At 41.3% G+C, this 26,237-nt stretch overlaps 1 protein-coding gene and 1 long non-coding RNA gene across 3 annotated transcripts; one reads left to right on the top strand and one right to left on the bottom strand.

Moving 5' to 3' along the window:
• The first annotated feature begins 1,539 nt into the window (after positions 1 to 1,539).
• LOC127601126 (uncharacterized) lies at positions 1,540 to 2,327 on the top strand. Its single transcript, XR_007962492.1, has 2 exons — positions 1,540 to 1,785; positions 2,120 to 2,327. It is a non-coding gene; the product is annotated as an uncharacterized LOC127601126 (long non-coding RNA).
• A 473-nt stretch (positions 2,328 to 2,800) lies between these two features.
• Positions 2,801 to 12,391, bottom strand: LOC127601086 (metalloreductase STEAP4-like). Of its 2 annotated transcripts, XM_052066097.1 has the most exons (10): positions 11,991 to 12,389; positions 10,927 to 11,034; positions 9,913 to 9,983; positions 9,741 to 9,828; positions 7,001 to 7,279; positions 6,825 to 6,919; positions 6,212 to 6,322; positions 5,409 to 5,451; positions 5,152 to 5,316; positions 2,965 to 3,284 (listed from the first exon to the last, which is right to left on the bottom strand). In XM_052066097.1, the coding sequence occupies exons 1-10, from the start codon at positions 12,195 to 12,197 to the stop codon at positions 3,033 to 3,035; spliced, it is 1,419 nt and encodes a 472-aa protein (XP_051922057.1). In that variant the 5' UTR covers positions 12,198 to 12,389; the 3' UTR covers positions 2,965 to 3,032. The 2 variants fall into 2 exon arrangements, with proteins under 2 accessions (XP_051922056.1, XP_051922057.1); XM_052066096.1 differs by lacking the exon at positions 5,409 to 5,451 and having other exon boundaries at positions 2,801 to 3,284; positions 11,991 to 12,391.
• Between the last annotated feature and the right edge of the window lie 13,846 nt (positions 12,392 to 26,237).

Below are 26,237 nucleotides of genomic sequence, written 5' to 3'. Positions count from 1 at the left end.
ATATATTGCGCGTCGTCCCGCACGCGGTCTGTCCTTCCGTCTGTCCCTTTTCAAAACGTACCTACTTCACCGCGCCGCTGCGCGCCGCCACTGCGCCGCCACTGCGCCGCCACTGCGCCGCTCAGGCAGTGGCTCACTACGATCGCGCGGGCATCTTTGCGAAAAAATGTTGTCTACCCACAAGCATTGCAATGAAATTGTTAGTTATTTAGTAGAGCTAAACATCTCTTTATTTTCGCGATAAGCAATGAAGATGAACAAAAAGTTGAACCAAGCAACAACACTTTTGTGGGCCGAAGGCCCACCTTACCAGCCTTCCGCAGGAACTAGCTGATGAGCTGCCCGGAGGGCGGCAAACCAGCTAGTAAATAAATAAAATAAAAACTCGCTGCTCCTCTATAGAACTAAGGTAATAGCTAGAATGTCAATTTCCTCCAACAGAACAATGCCCAACATAAAGTGTCAATATTTTATGTTTCCTCGGGTCATCAATATTTCCATCCTTTGCTCTAGTTTGATGCCTGCATGATATTTCCCACAGGTGTACTCTATGTGCGTGTCTAACCTATGCTATTGATGAATTTATGCATGTAAGAGCTAAATGCCTACGCCTGCTGTGCATATATATTGAAGTTTGATTTCCAACCCAACCACCGATGTCTCTCCCGCTCCTTTGCTTCCGTTTCTCTACTTCCCAAGAACCTATAGCCTACTCTCTCAAGTAATATAAAATTTCCCGGGGTCCTTTGATAGCGCACTTGACACACTTCTCTCTCCGCGATCGGATAAGCTGTTGTATAAATGAATGGGGAGAAGAAGTCGACGACTCTGAGCAAATGTTTCCCACACAAAGACTTTAGATGAACTCTGGAGACGGATCAGACGCACGCGAGACTCTTCAGGGAGGTTTCGTGAGTTCACGGACCGGATTCCGTGAAGTCATCTTAATAAGACAGACACATCTATGCAGTTCTACCACTACAGTGTATTTTAATTGGAAGTACATTTCACTGGTTGGTTCAATTCATATGCGAACACTAGAAGAACAAAGTTAAATCTGAGCGTATAAATGCATAGACCCCAATAGAAATGGGCAAATCGCCAATCGACATATCAAAACAGAAGCAGAAATAAAAAGATAAATTGATCGACCAAGGTGCTTCCCAAACATTACCATTACTGTACTAGACATCTTGCTCAAAAAATATTGTTTGGATCAATAGCGAATGAGAGTGTCGGATATAAACACGTGGGTGCTCTGAACAAAAATTTAAAAAAATGCTGTGTATGTACATTTGAAACTCAGCTCATCACCTATAGATACCGTAATAAAAAAATTATGTGTCTCCATTATAGCTTGGCTGAGTCCCAATCTCTTGTTCCCTCCATCTTGCGAAAATCTTTCTTTTCACTACAGAGCACAAAGACATTTTTCCGGATAAGGAAGGAGTAGTGGAGGGGTATAAACACTTTTGCCACTACAGGTATTCCGCAGATTAACCTTTTGCATTCACTGTACTTCAATGGTAAATGTTTGAGAGGAGCCAGAACACACCTAACGTCCGACATGCTCACACATCGCCTGCTGCTCTCATTTTAATTTGGTTACAGAAAGCAGTGAATCAGAAATAGCAAACGATTGTGAAACTTTTGAAAATTGCGCAGTGGGAATTAGGCAAAGGGAAATACTGCACTGCTGTGGTAAAGGAGCTTGAAAATGGGGTTTCAAATCACATTGGAAAAAAAGAATTTCACATTTTGTTATTGATTTTTTTTTTTGGCCAGGTATGTCATGATTCGGTTTATGGACCAACAGGTGGCACTGTAGGGCTCCCCCGGCAGCTGCACACCTGTTCATAGGTAATTAGGGCCTTAAAATGACTCCCAGCTCGAACACTCCGTGTCGGGTCATGTTGCTTCTTGCTACTGTCAGGTTTGTTTCAGTCCTGTTTTGGTTGCTGTTATGTTTTATCTTCAGTCATGATTTTTGTTTGCTACTTTGGACTTTGTTTGCTTAGGATTTAGTTTCCGTGTTTTATCAATACACTTCTTCAAATACACCCTGCTCCTCTCTCCTGCCTGCTTTTTGGGGTCCACCACCACCACGCAATGGGACAAGGTAACCCTACAGACCAGAAACCACAACTGGATAAAAGGCAATGTACCGTAGATCAATGCAATCAATGTGTTGCTTTTTCCTCCACCACTTGTTGCAAGACAGAAATCATCAAGTAAAGACATTATTAAAAAATGAATGCTAATAGAAAATGCCATACACCTTCTATGCTCGTTACAATGGTGACTAGCATCGGGGTCCACTGCCACACTGTCACGGTTCTGTTTCAGTCTGGCCAGCGGGTGGCATGAGCGGACTTCTGTGCACACCTGCTGCCAATCTATGATTAGTACACTCTGTATTTAAGCACCCCTCTGCTGTGCACCTGTTGTCGGAGTATTGCCTTTGCCTTGCTGCTTCCTTGCTGCTTCCTTGCTCATAGACTGCTTTTGCTATAGACCTCGTCGTGTTTCGCTTTTGAACTCTCGGTACTAAGCATTTTGTAAGTATGGTTTTTATGTTGTGATTTGGCTTTCATTTGCGTGTATTTGCTACATTGTTTTTTGTTTGCCTTCGTTCGCGGTTCTTATTTTCCTCCCTTGCCTTTTGTGCAGGCGCTTTTTGTTACTCGTTTATGTGCCCTCTGGTCCCTGTTTTGACCAGCACTTTGTTACTTCTTTGGCAGTGCGATTTTTGTATATTAAACCCTTTTTTGCTACGGAGACCTTGTTTGGTGTCTACACTTCTGGGATCCCAACTTTATTCGGCTTGCCCGAACGTGACGCACACAAAAATGTGATCATTTTTATTTATACACACGACTTTCACAATTGAATCACTACTGTTCAAAAAAAAATGGGAAAAGGTCATCCAAGTGCCACCTATGCCGAAAACAAAGTTGCAGAGGCTCAATCTGTTTTCGCCGTTATGCTCACTAATTCCAACAAACTTCTGTATATTTTCTGACACACCCTTCCTATGTAAGAAGTGTTTTCTCCTCATCAGGTTGTGTCCTCTCCCAGCCCCGTCGAATTCGAGTGACGCTGCGGTCCACGCACGGCACGAGGAGCAGCAGCTTGAGCCCCAGCACCACTGAGGGCACCACCAGACTGAGCATGAAGCCTGGAGGTGTGTACCACTTGTACGTGGAGGGTCGCAGAAACCTGTCCCAGCCGTACAGGTATGTGTGAAGGGTACAGAGGAACAAGGTGACGTGGCCCAGCTTTGACTGGAGAACAAGAAAGTCAATCATCACACACACAGAAACATATTCATGGGATATGCGCTACGGTGTTAAGCACCAGACTCTTAACCTTTGATATTGTGGAGGTACATTTACATACAGTGCACACGCACACACAGAATGTGAGTGTCGATCCAGGCAAGTGACCATAGATAAGGTGTTGCCACTAAATGACGAGTGATGAATAACATTAGCATTTAAACGACAGCTCTAATTTGTGCAGGAATAATGAAAAGGGGTGTGGAATGCAAAGATGAGCTTCACGTGACCCAGTTACATTTTTATGAATGACTTCGTTAGCTCGGCGGATTATGTTTTACATTGATCAAAGTAGGAAAAGGCCAAGCAGCTCACGGTAAAGGGAAAAAAATGTCTAAATTTTTCATTCTCATGTCATAGCTTCCTGACGTGGTATAAAAACTGAAAGTCATGAGTATGTTTGACAAGTCACCACATTTTTTGAAAGTCCAATTGTTTCTCTAAATTTTCACACCATGTGAAAGTCAGCAGTACACGTCGGAATAGGAGATTTGAAAATAAAATCACCATTAGGCAAGTTTTAAATTGCATAGCAATGGCGCCTTTGTAATTATTTTCAGCATGGTCGCATTTGGTGAATCATCAGACTATAATCCAAGTTTGCTCACGTATCAGCATGCTAATTTGTCTGAAATATCCAACAACGTACTTGTTTGCTGTATTTCAATCTCGGTGTCTGCCAAATGTCTTGGCGACAGAAAGGTGTGAAGCATTTTGTCTGATTCACTTTTTTAATAAGTGAGTGCAAACTTCCAGTGGAGCGCCACCTCTGTGGCACTTTATCGGTGCATAAGGTAAGTGGTGGCCTGAAATGCCCCATAGTTAATCACAAATTCCGACTTTGCCGTATATCAGGCTTTTCATCCTGAAATTGTGGTACAGTGCTTCGCACAACACACAAACAGGCAAACACCCACACATCTTTTGAGATGACAGCTAGAATCAAAAGGAAAAGGACATCAATGTCAGAAAACTGTCATCAATCAGGCAGCCCAAGAGACTGTGTAAAAGGAAAAAAAAAGATGACCCAAAAAATAATTATTGAAGGGGCGGTTGCTCATCAAAAGCATCCTAAAACGCATTGTTTTAGTTTTGATGATGTAATTCTTTAGAAATATAGAGAAAATGTGAATGGAATGGGGGGAAAAAAAACAATAAAACTAGAACCAAAAGAAACAAAGTACAGCAATATCATTATTGACGATGATGATAATAATATAAATAATATAAAAATTGGCTAACCAGGCCGTAATAAATGATAATGAGGAACACAAGGCTGCATGATTTTTTTTTCCCCCAGCCGATTGAATAAGAAATATCTTTCATATCTATCAAGGTAAATATTATTAGAATAAATAATGTCTTATGATTAAAAATCGTTAATTTGAAATTGTATTTCCACTGGTTCATTTCTGAGTCTACGCGTGTCTCATGAAGTGACACAAGCGAGTCGTTGAGACCCGTTTCGTTCATGAGGAACGAAACGGGTCCAACTGAACTCATGAAAAACTCCCAGACGCACAATATGATGTTATGTCACTCCAAACACACACATAAACACACACACACACACACACACACAAGCAGGCACAGACAGTTGCATAATGAAAAGTCTGTCGGGGAGCTGCTGAGCGAAGGAACAGCTTGAGCACGGGTGGGAAAAATCCACAGACATATTCCTCCAGTTATGACTGCCAATGTTGACGGTAAACACGGTGCCGGGATTTTGCCCAGTCAAACGCCACACTGGACCTTTGTATTCACAGTCAACACACATTTAAATGCAGTGTACACACACGCTCTAAGTGACTACCTGGACATAGCTGAATTCTCTCCAGCTGAGAGCGTTGCTGACCGAAGGCAAGGATGTGATTCCCAGCAGGATGTATAGGCCAAATCCCAGAATGCCCACAGAAAGGTAGGAGTCACTTCGCCAGGCCACGCTTGTGTCAAACTTTGGCGTTTGGTTCTCCTTGACCTAAACAAGAATAAATAAATAAGACAGGGCTTTGAATGCTGACACAATAAATAAATAAATGCATCTGACTGGGCTTCAAAAACGCATCTTACCTGTGTGATAACGTAGTCCCAACTCTTGAATCTCACATAATATCTGTACGTTTTCAAGACAAGAAAATATGATTATTATATTTTGCAGTAGCTTTTTTCAAAAGTACCGATTTCCTTCCTGAGTAAAAATATAAGCTTATATCGGCTGACGCCAATACGCTGGTAAAAAGATTTGTACCCCAAATCATAAGCTTCATAAAGGATAAAAGTCATCAGAGAAATGTATTTATGTTGAATTCAAAAGTGGTTTTATAACACTAGGGGACCCCAACCGAAATGGACAGGAAACATTTAATTAAATGATGAAATGCCATAATAATTGCACGCTTGTCAAAAGCTAGTCAAATCATTTTAACAGTGAAAGCAAATTAGATCGCTTAATAATGGACATGTTTTTTAGGTTAATGTTATTTTTATTTGGCTTTTCTCGCCCCCGTCAGGCTGTAACCTACAGGTCACAATTTGCTAACTTTAATATTTTTTCAAAAAGGTATCCTTGTACTTGGTCAGTCATGTGTGGTCATGTTTGTATTATTACTGGTTTTATTAGTATTATTAAAAAAATTGGTCCACTCGTCCCTATTTTCCAGAACATGTTTTACTAATTGCACAGTGGCACATGCACCTTTTTTAAAATCTCCATTATTATATCTTTCCACACCAACTCATACAATTTACCCGATTTATTATTTTTAAATACGGAGTTTTGTTGTTTTTTCTTACTATTTGGAAATAGCTTAAATGTAAGAGAAATGCATCAGAAATGTATCGCGAAAATGTTGCCGGTATAAACTCTAAAGCACCTTATTGGGATGATTAGCGTGTAGAGCACGTGAAGAAAGGCAAGGGCTAGTGCCAGCAGCCCCAGCTGCTTCCTGCACAGCATCCAGCGATCCAGCCAATCAGGGAAGCGCCTAAAAAAAAAAAAAATGTCATGATCCTGTTCTTGTGTGTCTCCAGCAGGTGTCAGTGGAGGGCAATGTGTTCATTAGTAAGCCAAATACTTCAGGACTGCCAAGATGCCATGTCTCTTGTCAGATTATTGACCTTGTTGCTGCTATTGCTCAAGTGTTGTTTTCGAGACCTCTCCATCTCGTAATCGTCGTTTTTTTTTTTGCGCTCTAGTCTCCCGCTTTGTAAGTATTGTTGTTGTTTGTCTTTGATCTTGCTTATGTTTTTGTTTTTTTTAAATTGGACAGTCATTTTGTTTTTATTCTCCGTGTTACTTGCCTTACCTTTTCCAAGCACTTTCGGTTCAAGTATCGTTTTCTTAATTCTTTTGATCAGCGATTTCTGTTGATACTTTGCCGGTGCTTTTTTGTTTTCAATATTTTTTTTACGATTCCATTCAGTACGTGGAATAACAATACATTTTTATTAAATCAATAAGACATCCATACTATTCCGATATCTTACCTGTACTTGGTCCCCCTGTATAGCTGAAGGAAGGCAGCTATAACGCCAGGCAAGTAACACAAGGATAACATGATCAGCGACACGATTGGAAACACCTGAAAGACACGCAGTGCACACAACCGCACGTCAGTTACACGATTTTCCACTCGAAGGTTACTTTGAAAGAAAATGTGGACCTTGTTGGCCAGGGACACCATGATTCTGAAGGAGATGTCTTTGCCCTGATCCACGTAAGAGTAGATGACATCTCTGATAAGCAAGTAGAAGAAGAAGAAGGCGGTCAGGCCGATGGTAATTTGGAGAGGCAGCCTCCACTCGGGGAACAGCTGCAAGGGGAAGTCCTCCAGCTCTTGGGCTGCTGACAAAGACCCCCTGTCCAATACTGTCAAGCCCATCTTGGTGGCCACCTCTGCAACAGCCTGTTTGGCCTCTGTACTGTTGCCACACACGTAGACCTGCAATATCCAGGAAGTAGGTAAGATACTTTTTAATAGTGTAGCAATCGCTTCTTTTGATGGCAGCGCGGGCACCCGCAGCGGCTCCTCCTGTTGCATGTTGTCTTGAGAGGGAATGTAGTATTGCATTGTAATATTTACCAATTAAAAGTTGAAACCTCCAACGCATGGTAAAGTCTGTATTGCTCAAGATTTTATAGGTCAAACTTAACGAAATGAAAATATGTGCACAGGAAAAAAACATGTTTCCACATAAAGCCATTGCTTGATATTAAAGTGTCAAAAGGTATTTCAAACGGGTTTTTTAAGTGTGGCTCTCATACTTCATAATGTCACCAGCAAATCACTGTGCAGTAATCGATAGTTTGGAGGCTCTATAGTAGATTTTGATATTAAGGTGTCTGAATTGGAGAACATTTAGAGCAGTAGCCTTCTTGCACACTTTGCGTACAGCTGGAGTTTAAAATAATAATTCATGTTAAAAAGTTTGGTTCTAATATAACCATAATTAAGAGTTGTTGGGTTTTTTTTCGCAAGTAAACTTTTTCGTAAAAAAAAAATATATATATGTATGTATGTATATATATATATAGATAGATATATTTGGTATTTCATGTGATTTACTACCAGCACTGACACTATTTTTAACAGGTATTACAGGTATACTCTATATTCAGTGTTTCTTTTATTTATTTATTTATTTATTTATTTATTTTTGCAACTTTTGATTCCAGATATCGACTTGTCATATGCACAGGAAAACACAACAGCAGCCGTGAGCAATGCAATTCTTAAACCTTATGAAATCTCATGACATCCAATCCATGAGCAACAATTCAGCCTTGCCCGAGACATTAATAAAATTCAATTTCAATCGACACTCTTGCCAAAGTCTTAAATGAACAATCAAGCATGCTCCACCTTGGTTGTATCTTTCAGTGAGGCACACATGCATTCAGTGATACTACGTGAGTTAATTTAAGAATTTCCAATTATTAGAACGAGCTCTCGGTACGATTGAGTGCAGTTGTACAGCGATGCAAATTACCAGCACGAAAAACAAATGTGGTCTGATTAATTCCTCTCTGACAGCGTCCATCAAAACTTTCTTGTTATCCTCTTTTCAAAATCCCTGCTCGCTACAGCCACACTGTTCCCAATGTTTAATCATGGTTGCGAGCGTTGTATAATAATATCTTGTTAAATTACAAAACTGTGCCCTTTTCCTTTTTGTTCACATAACGTAAATTCATTGATACATCTTCAAGGATAAAATAATACTTTTTGTCGAAAAGCGCTAGTGACTGAACAACGATGGTCCGCAAATGCCAACAAACCTGTATACGCATGCACAAAACCCACACTCACACACACAAACACATATGTGCCTCACAGTCCTCTGGGAGTGTTCAAACGGATTAGAATGAAACAAAAACAAATGGGAAAAAAAATACTCACATATGCTGCAGTTTTTCAGTACAGCGCCATAAAGTGAAACGTGTGACGGGACGCTCAGATCCAAGAGTGACTTTGAGTTAATTGATTCAAGGATACATCAGACGTGGCACTCGCAGGAAAGCCACAAGGCCGACGCGCCAAATTTGGCTGCTGTCGCTCGGGATGGGTTTGATGCGAACTTCAAAATGAGTTAATAATATAATTTGGCTGAAATTTTTTCCATTATTTTTAACTTGTTGGTCAACACCCCACTGTGGAAACACATCAGACACTTGCCAAAGGCTTGTAGCTCTGTAACGCCAGTGTATTGGCGGAATAAATCAACACGGTTAACATTTTAAAATGGTACATTGTAAAGATGTCTAAGAATTCTTTTTTTTTCTAGGTTGTGATACTGTAATTTTGACAAATTAATCATATTACTGCTTGCTAAACTTTAATCATAATAAAGAAATATGGCTGATATGTGTATCACGATATCAGTATTTCATATCATTTGATATCGACATACATTGAAAACAAAATTAAATGAACTCTTCAAAGTAAGGACCTGAAGGATAAAAGGCAGAATTTTGTATTGGTTTGTTTTTTGAAATCATATTCAAGCTTCAATAAGTGGTTAAAACAACTCTGAAAAAGTCACATTAACTGCTCAATTCCATGATTAAATAAATGCCTTTTTAAACATAATGTGCTTACTTTTGAAATCACAATGTTCACATTTCAAATTCGTCTATCCATAAGTTTATAATTTTTTTTAATTAAATTGATTGAAGATAAAATTAAATCGAATACAACAACATAAAGGCAATCAAAATATCTGGTCCCAAAACATACTTTTGTGCTCCAAAATTTCCAAGAAGGTGCTTGTGACTGACAAAAAATCATCCTTATTTTTGTTTGTAATTTTTTTTTTACCGATGCTATATTGAGTGCAATTTGTACTGATATTGATCAGTTGTCTATCGTGATATTTGTTGATCGTGTATAATTGCCCAATTACCTGTCTACAAGCGTCGGAAGGCCCATTCTGAAGAGCCCAGGCAGATAAGGTGTTGAAGGCTTTCACCACATGCGATCCAGGAAGTAGTCTGCGCGGCAAACATTGTTGATAATTCAAAAACAGGGGCGGACGGTGGGGGCATTTGAAAGATGCTCGCTTGTGTGTCTCTCACCTCTGCAGATATACAGCGTTGGCCTCCGGGTACAGATTCTGCTCAGGGTTGTTGCTGACATCCACCAGCACCTAAGGACAAAAGGTGAAGTGGAAGATAAGCAAATAGATGCCAAATAGAGTTCAAGAAAAAAAAACGATGAGGTAACATCGCTGAGGAAAATGGCACTGGATGTTTAGAAGTCATTTGGGAGTATTCATTACATCCTGCCTCCAAATAGGTCCTGTTTTAAGAGCAGATTGTTGTGAGCAAGAGATTCTTCAGGGTTTTTTTTTTTGTTTTGCCTCGGGCAGAGGTCTGCAGATGCGAATTGTATGATCGCAAAACGACCAGATGATCATCTTCTAAAGGCCATTGCTGTTCCTATTTGTGGGATTTCATGGTATAGTAATAACAATGAAAAAAATGCTTACATCCCGACTAACCTCACCAACTGAAGTGTAACGAAAATGAAGAGCGGCGTTAAACAGTTGTTCTACAATTCGAGTCTCTCTTTATTTCTGCTGCATCCGCATCCTTGCCGCATTTGCATATTGCCGTACGTTCAAACGGTAGGTAAGCCCTAGCTTTTATTTCTTGATATCGTGCTTTATTTGATCTTATTTTCTGATTCTATTTTTAAACTCATCTGTTTTTGGACTGACTGGGTTAACCTTGGGACCGCAGGTATCAAATTTCCTGCCGTGTCACGTGTAAAAATCATTTGGGAAAACAAAAAAATCCATTGGGCCCTTGAAAATTTGGAAATTGTTTTTACTTGTATCATGGGAACTCTGGCATAAAATTGATGACGGGAAATAGTATGGAAATATTTGCCTTTCATTAAGTAGCTCTATCCCCTAACATTTTTATTTATTTATTTATCTATTTATTTTAGAAAAACAGTATTAAATGTTAAGTTTTCACCCGCTGTTTTCAAAAAGCATTCCCTTCTAAACTACTGCTAGTTTTTCTCTTTCGTTATTTCAGGTTTTTTTTTTTTTTTCCAAAAGCAGAGTCAGTCAAGATGAATACCTTCCCCATCAGTTGTGAGCTGAGTTTCTCCATCAAGCCGTAATGTTCTCTGTGTATGCACACGAAGATCACGCCGGCCAACTGGGCTGCGTCTGCATAGCTCATCACCTGTGACGCACACACAACACAGGAAGTCCAGTATTACACGTGGCAACACTCCCATTCGTTCGTGGTTGAGTCACACACACACGCTCAGGTTTCAAACGGCATTAAATGTCCATGGAAGGGTTAGCTGAAGAATTACGGAACATATTCATTGATCATTATGACACATTATCAATGGGTGGCAACCGTAAAAGTATTTACAGCGGCATTTTACTGTGCCGTATGAAAGTCCAATAAAATTTGGAAATGCACGATGAAAATATTCACTACATATACAAAAAAAGAAATCACATTTGCCTTGGCCCTGCATCCTAAAATGTGACTTTCCCATGACAATATCATATTTAGAAATGTTATATTTGGTCCAGTGGTTAGCATGTTGACCTCACAGTGTAGAGGTACCGGGTTCAATTCCAGCTCCAGCCTCCCTGTGTGGAGTTTGCATGTTCTCCCCGGGCCTGCGTGGGTTTTCTCCGGGTACTCCGGTTTCCTCCCACATTCCAAAAAAAACATGCGTGGCAGGCTGATTGAACACTCTAAATTGTCCCTATGTGTGAATGTGAGCGTGAATGGTTGTTCGTTTCTGTGTGCCCTGCGATAGGTGGGCGACCGGTTCAGGGTGTCCCTCGCCTAAATAAAATAAAAAATGTTTTGCGTAGTTCCTGTAAATTTCAAGTGTCAAGTTCCCAGAATTATGCAACCACGCACATTGCCCAACGTAAAAAAAAAAAACAAGGACGCAAGCACAATGCTCTACAAACAGGCATGCAGACAAACATTGATTTTATCAGTGACCTTCAACTCATCTGATAAGGTTTCTTTTTTTTTTTTAAAGCTGTTTGGGTTTTTTTTTTGTTTTGGTGTTGCCCAGGAAGACAGGGCATAATTTCAACCCTCCTTTTGAACTCCACAACCGACACGCTGCTCACCGCGTGCAGCAGCAGCGCCATGTGTGTTACCTGAGCTCCTTGAGGCACAGGGCCGCAGCCGAGAGGTCTGCGGCTGCCGTAGGCGACCTTGTAGCCCGTCTGCAGCAGGCGCTGGCCCAGAGAGCGTCCCATGTCTCCCGTCCCAAAAACGCACAAGTGCTCTTGCTCCGAGGTGACCTCTGCTCCTCCTCCCAGAGGATGCAGAGACATGCTCTCTGTTTTGGCCTCTTTTGACATTGGCCCCGTGTGTCTAAAGTCCGACAAACTCCGAGGGGATCTGCTGAAGTTCAAAAACTGATTCAAAGCAAAATAAACTTTTAATTCCCCTGAAAAAAAAATCGCTTCTCTTCAGGGCGACAAAAAAAATCCGTTCTCTGTGCACGTCTTGTTCAATCTACCTCATCACTCTGTTGACATAGATTTTGGTAGTGGAGTTTTTGTATTTGCTTTCCCCCGCCCCCCTCCCAAATCAGGATTGGCTTAGGGTGAATATTTCCCAACTGGGATACTCAGTGGCAAAAGGTGGGAGGTGCATGTGTGTCCTGAACCCATAAGAACACCACTGGCATGTTCCCTTTGCATGTGTTCGTCTGGTTTCAAATTTCTTAGAGGAAACCACATTCTGGTATTTTTGGGGTTTTGTGAAATCACTTGGAAAAAAAAAAGAACCATTTTGTGGCAATAAGCTGTTCCAGTCACGCTGTGGTTTCTCAAATTGCTTCATAACAGAAACTCCTCGAGAAAACGTCCTGAACATTAGCAAACGTTGATCTGTGTAATATGCACACAAACTGGAATGCTCCCAACCCCCTCCTCTCTTTCAGTGAGTGTTCCCGGCCCCCAACACACACACATGTGTGCAAAATAAATAACAGCGTTGAAGGGGAAGTCAAAAAATGTCATTTGGATATGTTCTAAGTGGATTTTGCTGCTTAACTCAGATTCCACCAATTCAATATTAATCAGGATACTATGTTCAGACTGCTGGGGTGGGGTTTGGGGGCGCACAGAACATTTCTGACCTGACTAACCCTTTACGTAGCAGAGGGCAAGCAAATCCTCACATCTGGTCACAACAGACAAATGAATACTTTGCAGGCAAGCCCACCAATTTGTAGGTTAATCCAAACTTTTATGTTTGCCTGCTAACAAATGATGTTTGCACTCTCAAGGCTGAACACAGCCTTTTATTTATCCCAAAAACACTCCATTGCTCTCGAGTTAAGGTGAAACGATGACCTTGTGACCTGTCCTCCACTGTAATTACTCCCTCCGCTCTGCTGCTATAGCAAGGTGGACACCGGTTTGTGTGTATGTGTGTGCGTGTGTCAGACACAGCAGCAGAGCGGAGGGGATCAAAAATTATTGCTGATATGCTTTCCTGCGCTGTAATTAGCCTGAGACCTTAACAGCAATTAACTGGCTATTAGGCAGCGCAGTTGTATTTATATATCGCAGCTCCTGCACAAAGGCAAGTGTGAATGATGAAATAGCCAGAGGGAAAAATAACTGACAGCATTTTAAAAATGTAAATAAATAAATGAATAAAAAGGGTAAGATGATTAAAGGGACAATGAGGAGTCAAGAAAAAAAAATGAATTTGAATGTGACCGTTAAATCGTAAGCACACGGTTCACGAATGTCCTAACATATCGAGGGCAGGCAGGGGTATCAAATCCATGTTTGTCACGGGCCAAGTTTTAGTTACCGTTTCCCTTGGAGGGCCGTTATGACGGAAAGCATATAAAGAAGTAACTTAAACTGTTGTTGAAATTCCTGTAATGAGGGGTTTGGCAACAAGAAAATGATGGCAATATTTCTCTTATTTATTAGTAGTAGGCCTTGAGTTTGACACATGTGCTGTAGGGGATCAGGGATGGATGGTGTCCAGCCAATCGCAAAGCACCCCTTGACAAACAAACATTCGCGCTCACAATCATACCTGCGCTTACACTGGGAACTAACTAAAAATGGCATAGGAGTTAACTACTACTATGTGAGTAGGCCAATTTGGAATTATATCCCGGATGAACACAATCACCTTAGATATACAGTGATCCCTTGCTATTTCGTGGTTCGTTTATCGTGGCTTCAGTGCATCGTGGATTTTTTCCAACATATTCATAAGAAAAAAAAAATCCATATACATGGAGTACAGTACTGTGTATATGTTGCTCTATGTGACTCACTGTTGTTTTGCAGCTTCTCGCGGACTTTTTGCGAACTTAAAAAAAAAACGTTTTAATTTTTTTAACCTGTATATGTTTATTGATCGTTACTTCGCAGATTTTCGTTTATCGTGGGTGGTTTTGGTACCCACTAACCGCGATAAACGAGGGATTACTGTATTACAATTTCGAGTGAATAATTTTTTTTGGTGGAAAAAAATGTCCAACATTTTGAATGATAAATTAGGTTATTTGGTTGTTTGCTTGAAACTCTTTGTCGTTGGGTGAGGGTAGTGGATCTTTGATCCATACATCAAAAAATGTATGATCAAAAATTAAATATATGAAAAATTGAAGCCCACTCAAACACAGATGTCAAACTCAAAGCCCGGGGGGTGGGGGATCGGGGCCACCAGGTTATTTTATGTGGCCCACGAAAGCAAATCGTGTGTGTCAACTTGCAGACATCATTTTAAATGACGAAATGATTGTGGGGAGAAAAATCAGCGGTCTTAACGGGGGAAGTTGATGACTTGATCAAACAGTGCACAGGCCATTACACTGATTGGCTTGACTGCAAAATAACATGCATTAGAGCTGCTAAGAGAAGATCTCTGACAGTCATTTTGCACTTGACACCGTGAAAGCAATGTCATCGAAATGAGCGACTTCGGTTACGTCTGACGATTGATTCGTTGTGTGTAATGTCCTAAACTGAATGCTGTGAGGTGTCATAGCGGCAGTTAGACCGAGCCGAAGTGTGCAAAATGATGAAAAGCTCTCCTTCATGACAGGCCAAACACTGCACACGATCCCCCCTGAGATAAATGTTCTCGCAAATACATACAAAATTGGAGCAATTATTCATTAGAGAGCCGAAGCCCTGGGTTTAAATATTAATCGTCGACAATGAAATAATGTGAGGCAGGGTGTGATTTGATGACAAAAAGAATGAAGCGGGGGCAGCTGCATTTCAGATGATTGGGAAAACAGAAATTTCAGGCCTCCCATCAGGAAATATGGCATGCGGAGGGTTGAAGATCCAACAAAGTCCAAATTAGATTCTTACATAGGACAAACTGACGTAGAAATAATAATTTCCAGGGTCAAACTGGACATGAAGCATTTTTTATAACTGCTCTGGAAGTGTATCAGTAAGTATGGTAGCTTTTTTTTAACAGTCCCAGTGTAAAAAATAAAATAAAATAATTATTATAATTATCATAATACTGATAATGATAATAATAATAAGAGTTTAAGGTGGTAAAATGGTTAGCCCGTCTGCCTCACAGTGCAGAGGTGCAGGGTTCGATTCCGGCTCCGGCCTTCCTTTGTGGAGTTTGCATGTTCTCCTGCGTGGGTTTTCTCCGGGTACTCCTCTTTCCTCCACATTCCAAAAACATGCGTGGCACTTGAATGAGACACTCGAAAGTGTCTCTCGGATCTGATTCTGAGCGCGAATGATTGTTGGTCAATGTGTGCCCAGTGATTGGCTGGCAACCAGTTCTGAGTGTTTCCCGCCTACTGCCCGAAGACGGCTGGGATAGGATCCAGCACACCCCGCGACCTTTGTGAGAAATAAGCGGAGCAGAAAATGGATGGACAATAATAATTTTTTTAAAAAGCAAACTGCTGTTCATGTTAACATTTTAAAACTGTAAACTTTAACGTAAAGAGGGAATGTGAAATGCAATAGCGTGTCCCTTTACAGCTGTGCCTAATGTGCCTCATTCTTTGTCATTCTGCGTCAGTGTTATTAAAAGCAAGTCTATATTTAAATAGAAAACGAAAACTCCACGCAGTGTTGATCTTTACTGGCGCACTACAGAGGTTCAAACTTTGAGCTTTTGTACTCCTTCAAAGGGGCCATATATACCGTGATGGAATATTGACATTTTAATTGCTTGGTGGGTCTCTGGAATGCCTTCCGACCCATCGAGCGTGAAATTCAACAACCGAGTCAATCTTTTGTTGGTAGCTTCTTTCCGTAGGTGTCTGTGTTCAGCATTTTGACAAAGTGTGATTCTGCCCGAGAAGCCCAATCATATCAAAGCCCAGCCAGAAATTGAGACCAGAGTACAAGAGCGTGATGAGCAGTGCACATAGTGAACAGTGGACATTCTAAACACAACCTGTTCAGCTCCTACAGCCAAATGTTGTGCTGCTATGTTTTTTTGCATTATTTACACAAAAAAAAAAACACTAAGCAGAGGTGTGTTAAAAAAAAAAAAATCCAGATACAAGTACCGTCATTTTATCTCCCAATATTATACATCCCGATATCAAATATGAAAAGACAAAAATACAGTGAAATCCACTGAAAATATCTGCTTCATTTATCCAGTCTCTTTTTGTCTTGCTCCTTGAGGTTTTTTCGTTTCCACCTGTTCTCGTCACGCCGGTCCCTTGTGTCTTCTCCAGGTGTTCATCATTGGCTTTCAAATATTTATTTCGTATAGATTTACTTCCCAGGGTTCTCTCTGTTGGTTCATTACTTCTGTTTCTGGTTCATCACTTCTGTTTCTGTCATTGTCCATCACATTTCCCAGACTCATGTCTTGTTTCTATTTTGTCGTGAGTTTCTTCCCGGTGTTGGTTTGATACTTTAGATGTCATTTTGTTGGAATTTCTTCATCTTCTATTTTCATTCCTCCATGCCCATTGCTCTTCTTTTTTTTCTTTTTTATCAATATGGACTGTAGGTAAGAGATGTCTATAACAGACCAAGAAGAATATAGTCGTGTGGGTTGATAATGTTTCCAAGTAGATGGATGCCATTTTAGCTCTGTGTGCTGGGCTGTAAATGTAGTGAATAAATAAAATGTCTTTTTTAAAAAGGATATCTTGATGGGTACAAGCATTTACTTAGCGGGGTATAAAAAAATATTGCTCTTTATGCTATATCTGGTGCAAGCATCACTTCATGTCTTTTTATATTAAAAAATAATTATAGACATTGTGCAGAAACGAAAAAAGAAATCGACATAATGTATGATGGACCTTTTTATCAAATCAACGATAACCCACAGCTCTACCTTCAAGTGCGATGTTTCTTTATTCCTTATTTTCTTTCCCGATTATACCATAACAAATCTTGCATGCTGGCTGGTTTGCGCTGTATTACGATGGATTAGTGGGTCCGAGGTGTGAACAAGCAGGGAGATTCACTGCCACAGGGAAGAAATAAAGATGCAGCTGAGTTTGAGACCAAAGTGACAGACGTCTCCTCTTTCTTGTGTGCGTACATGAACTACCCCTCCGGCCATAATCTTCTGCAGGTTAGATTTATGTACAAAATCTTATTTTATTCAAGGTAGACATATTAAGTGGACTCTCTATTTACACCCTTGTTCTAAAAATGTTCATTTTGGTACAAAAAGAGAGAGAATGAGAACGAGAGAGAGAGAAAAGCTCTTTTCTTGTTGAGAGCTTTAAATGGATTACAGAAAAAAAGAAAGTCCAGCTGGCAGCTTGGCAGCAGATGATATCCTCCACTTTGTTGGCTTTGGACAAGTTTTGAGAACTGTGTTGCAATCTGTGCTTTCCCTGGCGGTGGACGGGATGGAGGCACGCTACTGTTCAAGCACCTCCCAGACCCTCTACTTGTGCTCGGTCACTTCAGTTTATCACTGCAATGCTTTTTAGGGCTTTACAGTGAAATCTCCTGACTGACCCCTACTGCACTGGTGCTCAATGAGTGGGCTATAAAGTTAATGGGTCAGATCCAATCTATCCTCATAACACACCTCTATCCGCACTGATACAAACACACACACACACTCATGCACGGCGACACACTGTTGCAACCGTAAAAGTGGAACATCGAGATAAGATTCCATTTTTACACGGGTCCTGATCCAAGCGGTTGTAAAACTGATGAGAGCAGCACGTCGGAACAAATAAGAGCTTCGCGTGCACTGATATATTCATCGGCTTCATGTCATTTTTGTAGTTATGTTACATTGATTTTGTTGTTGTTGTTGGTTTTTTGTTGTCTTGTGTGTGGAGCTGACATTTTGTGTCAGCATTTTTTTGTGTTTTTCCATTTCTACTGGGTTTTGCAACTTTTTGGAAGTGAATAGGGAGATCCCACGCATCATTTGGATTTATGACTTTGGCGTGGATTTTTTCATTTCTCTTTTTGGGTGCAGCTCCCTGTTTTCAGTGAAACGGAAAACTTCTGTGGTTTTTAGAGGTTGTTGCCTTCTACTCGTTCACATTCGACAGTGATCGATTGATGGACAGATAACTGTTCATCATGTTCGGATCAATATTGTGTCTTCACATCATCTCTCCACAGTGTTGAAAGTCAGTAAAAGGGTGGTAGTCAAATCAGCATTCATGCGACCACCAAATGTTGATTTTTGTCCCTCGAGTTGTCGTGAGTAATCACAGTTGATTCTGTGTCAAATTGTCACTCTGGCTTCCACTGTTCCCCAGTGAGAACTGCCAGCTCTCTTTTCCAGCAAGTTCATGGCCATAATTACTGTCGATCGCTTACTGCCTTCCTCAAAATATGCAATGACCTTCTTCTCTCTGTTGGCTCCGGTTCACTCGCCATCCTCCTCCTGCTTTGACCTCAGTGCAGCCTTTGACACAATCTCTCACTCCATCCTCCTCGACAGACTCTCCTCCATTGGCATCGCCAGCATCCCCCTCTCCTGGTTCCGCTCCTATCTTTCTTACCGCACCCAGTTTATCCAGCTCAAATGTTTTAGATCACACCCCTTTCCCCTCACTTCACGTGTTCCTCAGGGTTCTGTCCTTGGCCCCTTGCTGTTTCTAATCTATCTTCTTCCCCTTGGTAATATCTTCAGGAAACATCGCATTCACTTTCACTGCTACACGGATGACACCCAGCTCTACATCTCTACCAAACCTAATACCATACTTCCACCATCCTCCCTAACCAACTGCCATCAGGAATTAAAATCTTCGTTCACCTCAAACGTCCTCAAACTGAATAGCAATAAAACTGAACTTCTCCTCATTGGCACCAAATCCACCCTAAACAAAATAAACAATTTCACCATTCCCATCGACAGCTCTTCCATCTCCCCCTCCCCTCAGGTCAAGAGTCTGGGTGTCATCTTTGATAGCACCCTCTCCTTCACCTCACATATCAACCACATCACTCGTTCTGCATATTAACATCTTAGAAACATCCACCGGCTCCGCTCTTCTCTCACTCCTCAGTCCACTGCTATACTTGTTCACACCCTCGCCACCTCGCGACTCGATTACTGTAATTCCCTCCTGCTCGGTCTCCCTCAAAAAACCCTCCATAAGCTTCAGCTGGTCCAAAATTCAGCCGCCCGCATTATCACACTCACACCATACATAAACCATATTACACCTGTCCTCCAACATCTCCACTGGCTCCCCATTTTACACCGCATTCAATATAAAATCCTGCTCCTCACATTCAAATCCATCCATAACCTAGCCCCTTCATACCTATCTGACCTCATCCATATTCCTACACCTGTCCACTCTCTTCGTTCCTCCTCCTCTCTCCTCATCTCTGTCCCCCCCGCTTGCCTCATCACCATGGGAAACGGAGCCTTCAGTCGCTCTGCTCCCCAGCTCTGGAACACACTCCCCGCTGACCTTCGTAATACAGACTCATTAACACATTTCAAATCCAGCCTCAAAACACATGTGTTTAGATAAGCCTATTCACTCAGACCATAAAGCCATTATTTAAATTTTTTTTTTTTTGTATTTTTTCTTATTTCATTTGATGTTGTTTTTAACATTGTATTCGTGATTTTAACTGCTTGTTGTAAGGTGTCCTTGAGATTCTGAAAGGTGCCCACAAATAAAATGTATTATTATTATTACTATTATCATTATTAAAAGCATTTAAAACTTTTTTAAACACACATTTTGAAGTTTTCTTTGCACATTTGTCACTTACGGGTGGAGTGGAACTGCAAATTTGGAGTAAACAGTTTTGCCAGGGCTATGTTGTTCAAACGTACTGCAAAGTCGTTTGAATGTATGGGTAAAAAATAACGTGGGACGTAGGCTAAATGCTGAAAATCTGAGCTTTTTTTTTTCCTGTCAGATCACGAGGTACTGACTTGCCCGTGCGCAGTTGCGCACGGCAGATAATTGTGCATGCGCATTCAGTACCTGTGGCATTATGGGGGACAATATCAGACTTTGCGGTACGTTTAAACGAGAGGACCCAGTTAAAATCTTTTACTCCATGTCGGCACGTCCATGTTTCCGCAGATGCGCCCAGGCCAATTGCACTTTATTGTAAAACTGACCCATAACACAAAAGTGACTTAAACGTTGTATACTATAATCACCAAAATGTTCAACGAAACTGTATTATTTAATTCAATGAAAATCTGCAAGCTTCATCGCCTGAAAATTAGCATTGATGTTGTGGTAAGCTCCCCTGGCTTCCCATCTTTAAAACTCTTTTGAAACTCACTTTTATTCCCTTGACTTCTGAAATACAGTTGAGTTGAGTAGAGTAAATCAACCTTCGAATACCTTCAACTGTAACATACATGATGCAGCAACGTATACAAAAATATAACAATGCTCACTATCTTGTAGTCTCTCTGCTCTGTGGTAACAATGACTGTTACTAGAGTTCAGTTTTGGACATGGTCTTCCCTTTTTCTTCTTGCTCTTAATTACGGTGCGATTCCTTCATTGGACCTCACTGATGCTCGGCATTTTCACTCAACGCAGTGCATGACGGCATCTCCATTTGAATTGTGCTTTAGTGCAATGCTAGGGACATTCGACTGGTGGTTACGCCGTACTTGTCCGCCATGACCAGAAAAGCACACGGTGGTGTTTCAGAAATTAGATAACGCAAGCAGTAACCATCCTCACAAGGGTGGTAATGAGACTTAATGGGAGTTAATGGGGTTACACTGATCTGGAGAGGAGGGAGACCTCGGGTTAATACAGCGGCTAACTGGACAAAGACAGAGAGGAGACAAGCACACACACACACATACACACATAAAGTAGATGTAAGATAAAGTTTGATCGAAATCTTGTTTCGGTATTAGAAATTGTACATGCAGACTTTTGCAGGGATCCTCTCTTTGATTTTTTTTTTGCCCTTAAATGACCGTATTTTCCGCACTATAAGGCGCTTCGGTGTATAAGGCGCACGTTCAATGAATGACCTATTTTTAAAAAACTGCTTTCATATATAGGGCACACCGTCTTACAATAGAAGCTACAATAGTGGCTGCAGTTGCGTTATGCATCCACGAGATGCTGAAGGGAATATCATCCATGACAATAAAGCTTTATTTATACAGAGCCTTCACACCACTGCAGCTGTAACAAAGCGCTTTATTGAACATTTAACATATCACCTCCATGACATCAGAATATTGAGCCATATAAAAGGCACATCGCATTATAAGGCGCAGTGTCGGCTTTTGAGAAAATGGAATGCTTTGAGGTGCGCCTTATAGCGCGGAAAATACGGTACTGTTGGCCGTGCGAGACTGTATGCATATGTCTGTGTGCGCGCGCACGAGCGACTTTGTGTGTCTGTTGGAAAAGTGTGCACTTTTAAGTCTTGTGTGCTTATAGCGGCACTTAATGAGATCATTGGGAGTTTTACCTTTGAGTCAGCCTTTGATGAAATGTGGATTTTAAAAAGAAATGGTGGCTCATAGGGAGGCTGATAAGAGCGGGAAAGGAAGAATAGATCATCCATCCATCACATGCATACATACAATACACGTGGTTGCGTGTGTGTGTGTGTGTGTGTGTGTGTGTGTGTGTGTGTGTGTGTTGAGGGGTGATATACAGAGGTGACCTGCTGAAAATGGAGGAAGTTTAGTGGGGGGAAGGCATCGCAGTAAAAAAGAGGGAGCAGCACCACAAATGACACGGAGCAGAAGGCTGCATTAATTGTTAATCGAGAGGAAAAGACGGCTTAAGCTGACAAAGCTAGACAGGGAGTTCCTTGAACAGATACATCAACACATTCATGCCATGTTTGGTGTGCTGCGTGTGAATGCATGAATTGGAGTGAAATGGAGTGGTTGGTTTCAGTGTTGGTTTTGTTGGCAGCCATTTTAGATTTCAGTTTTCTCTTTTGGGTAAAAATGCTTGTTGGTTTTAGTCACATTTTAGTCATTCCTATTCGTGATAGTTTTCGTCTAGTTTGAGTCTGTTTTAATTAACAATAGACAGGCAATATTTCCACCTCCTAACAAAGACTACTCTGTACTATAATTAATAACTAATCTAGAACTGGGTCCTAATGAGACCAAGGGTTATTTATAGCCAATGTTTTGGATTGAAGACTTGACCCAGCATGTGGGGATTTTGATCCAGAGGGGTCAAAATTTCTCATCGTGATGAGATAAAGCTACCAAGAAAAAGGTCACCAGGTAGTCAGTCGAACCTGCACAGTAGGGTCCAAGACTACGACCACCATCTTTCCCCAAATATGACCAATATGGGCCATGTTCTAACATCTGACGATTCCTTTGATAAAAAAAAAAAAAAAAACCCTGTTGCTCGCAATGGAGGAAAAAAGGAATATGAACAACCACGGTTGTTCCTTTGACAAGAATTCCCCCGTTTGCTTCCCTGCAGGATCCGACGCTGTTTCACTGACCACCGACTAGACAGGATTTTATTTCAGACCCGATGTGAACATAAAGCTGAACAGGAAGGATGTTTTCTCCTCTCTGCGAGGCTTCTCTCGCCGTCTCGCTCTTATCGCTATTTCTTTCTCCAGATTGGGCCGCTTTCATCCAATTCCCAGAACCGAGGGGATGCACAACACTGGGAGGGAGAAAGGCACAAAAGCAAGTTAGACGACTACACACACACACACACACACGTGCGCAGGTGCACACTCAGTCGTGTATATACAGACACGGGCGGCCTTATTTCCAGATGCTGTCAGCGGGAGGGCACGAGCTGGAGGAAGCACAGGATGAATTCTCCTCTGCCTCATTCCATCAAAGTGCTGTGACACCCCTATTTACCGCCCCCATCCATCTGCACATAATGTCTACCACCTCTGTCTGCCTGTGTGTGTGTGCGTGCACCAAAGTGATGAGTGTCGTATAAGCTGGGCGCTGAATGTTGTGCCCTTTCCTGCTCGAACACGAGGGGCTTCGGAAGAATGGCTGTGTTTGACTTGAAACACTTCGCCCGGTCCCATCAGACAAATTGAGGAAGTTACTCGGCTCAAGTTTAAACTACACGGTGTCCGAGCTCAACTGCACTAAGAAAGCCCTCCGATGGATCGCCCATTGGGTCGCCGTTTTTCTTTTTCGCCTCTCATACTTCAGGACTTTGCGCTGGCTTTTCGTCTCATTGTGCGAGGCGTTTTCATCAGTGCGGCGAGTCAGCGCCCTGTCCAATTCCCCGACCTCATTTTGTCTCTGAGAGAAATAGTTTATTTCACACACACACACGTAGGCTCCCTTTCACCGCTGTCCTTCGGCTCCCCGAAGGCTATGGTCATGCATTTTCTGCTTCAAATTATTACTTTTTTCTTTTGAGTTTGTTTGTTCGTTTGTTATCAGTGGCCACCTCTGATCCATGACCAGAGAAATAGAGGGAGCGCGCACTGAGTGGAATGAAATGGATATTAGCCGCATAGGCCTGCTTAGTGAAGCTCGGCAGCAGGACTTCTCAAAACACATTACTTGTGCTGCTTCTCCACTGTTGCAGATTTTTTTTTTTTTTTTAACCACAACTTAGTTGAATTGTTGAATTGACATGAACTATACCTATTGGGCACAAACTTAATGAGATCCAGTACAAGATTCTGCCCCGAGAAATATCATCGCTGTCAGGTGGACTAATTTTATCTTTTCACACAAATCAATACGTCCAGTCTGACCTCACAAATCACGACATTTGCAAATTGCGAACGACTCGAACGTGTTGAAATTAGCTTGTGAAAATATCTATTCATGACTCCTGGACATTTCAATTGTCTGAGAAGCCTCTTCTAAACCTCCCCACTCCTTCCGTGGGAGCTTTGTGGCCTCGAGACTGAATGCCAAGATGTTCTGGGTGTTTATCAAGTGAAAATAGTTTGGCTTTCTAATGACTACATCTCAAACACAATCCCTATCAAAGACCGAATCGCGCTAGATTGAATTTAGCCGAGAAGTACACCGTAAATGGAATCAGCAAGCTGTTAACGGGACATATTTTCATTCAAATCCACTGCCAACTCGATTACGTCTGATGCCATAAGGAGGAGGCTGGTTTAAAATGCTCAGCGGTGTGAAGAAAGGACAGGCTGCGTTCACAACCACCTTACATAACTACATTATGCACCACATTGTCCAACTTCAATTTAATATGCTTTACAATATGACTACTGCGTGTGTTTTCATCGCGGCAAACAGGATGGAGACATCTGGTTTTGTTTGCGGTGTGCTCCCTGTCACCGAGGGAATGTTCCCGAGTCGAAATGAATCGGCAGAAACAGCAACAATATTAAAACGTCCAAATCGTGTGTGCCTTTCGGCTTCGCCGCAAGACAAACCATTGTGGCAGCAACAAAAATTCACCGTTTTTTTTTTTCTCCCTCACACGCTTGAGGCTAATATTTATCTTCTAAAATAAAATTTAAAAAACACAAGCAAAAGATTTCCAAAGACCAAGAGGCACTTGTGCTCCCAGTAAATCTATAAACATGAAGTGGCTTGCCGCAGGAAACACACACACACACCAATTTAGATGACCTAAAATGTCAAAATGTAATGCACTTAATTTATACAATCATTGCTTCAGTTTTTTTCCCCCAAATATAAACTTCATCTTGACCTGCAGCTTTACGAGGCATCTTCAGAAAATAACATTTCTCGATTGTATTTGAACCGTTAACGGCCATTTTAAGCCAAGAGGGGGCATTCTGTCTGCTGAGACAAAACACTCCTGCTGAGCATTTTGAACGAAAAATACTCTCTCTAGTGCTAAAGGGGTTCCTGTGGACAATGTTTCAGGCTGACTATCCATTTTCCGATGCAATAATTGGCCTCGTAGTGTCCAGATTTCTAACGGCTCCGCATAGAACATTTAGTTTGGCATCTATTAAACAGCATTAAATTGCCTTGAAGTGCTTTTTACTTTTGCCACTTGGATATAACAACTCACATTTCAAAAATATGCAACATGCAGAATGAAAAAAAAAAGACAAGTCTTGGGCACGGAAAGCTGCGGAATCATATGTGAGATGAGACTTAGATATGAATGCACGTGACCGGAGAGAAAAATAATCTGATTGAAAATGGATGAAATTGTCTTCTTGTGCGATGTAAAAGAAATGACAGGATGAAAGAACGATGACTTTTTGCGTGGACAGCCCTGACCGCAACGCTGAGCTATTACACGTCTTTGCTAAATAGCCTTTAAGAGCCCCTTTAACATTGAGCACAGCCTATTTTTTAATTGGATGGGAAGTGGTTAATCAAATTAAAAGGGGAAACAAAACAAACACAATTTGCATGGATAAATGGACACCCTTGGCAATGCCTTCAATGAGTAGGAGATTGAAATGTCATAAATAGGACCCCATCTTCAAATTCAACTAGGACAGACTATTGAAGATGTCCAGGCCAGTTTGCCGGGGACGTTCACTTCATGCGATATACTTTGTAACATTCTTCACGGAAGTATTACGTTAGTTAACCACCATATATGACATTTTTTAAATCAATTTTCTTTATAACTGTCATCATAAATCGGAAAAGTTATACATGAGGGCAATCAACCAGCTCTGGCTGCTCCATCATGTAGAGCGGGGGTGCGATCGAATGGTCGCCCGCGGACTGGTCCCAAGTCGATCACGAAGGGTGTAGGGGTAAATTAAAAAAAAAAAAAAAACAAGATTGGTGTGCCTGCATACATGTTGTTCATATTAAATATTTGTGTGTTTGTGCACGTTGCACCGTAAGCATCCTATCAGTTTCACAAAAAAATCGTTGAAAATGCATAAATTAAATCAAGTTCATCAGGTACACATTTTATCTGTATATTAAAAAAATATGGACGAATGGCAAAAGTGTGACATCACGACCCAGTGCCCCCTACCACTAAATAGACTTTCAAGAAACCACAGCACTCGAGGAGAAAC

The sequence above is a fragment of the Hippocampus zosterae genome, chromosome 5 (genome assembly GCF_025434085.1).
Source record: "Hippocampus zosterae strain Florida chromosome 5, ASM2543408v3, whole genome shotgun sequence".
Lineage (NCBI taxonomy): Eukaryota > Metazoa > Chordata > Actinopteri > Syngnathiformes > Syngnathidae > Hippocampus > Hippocampus zosterae.
The sequence above is the reverse complement of the archived record's forward strand: the minus strand, read 5'-3'. Positions and strand labels throughout refer to the sequence as shown.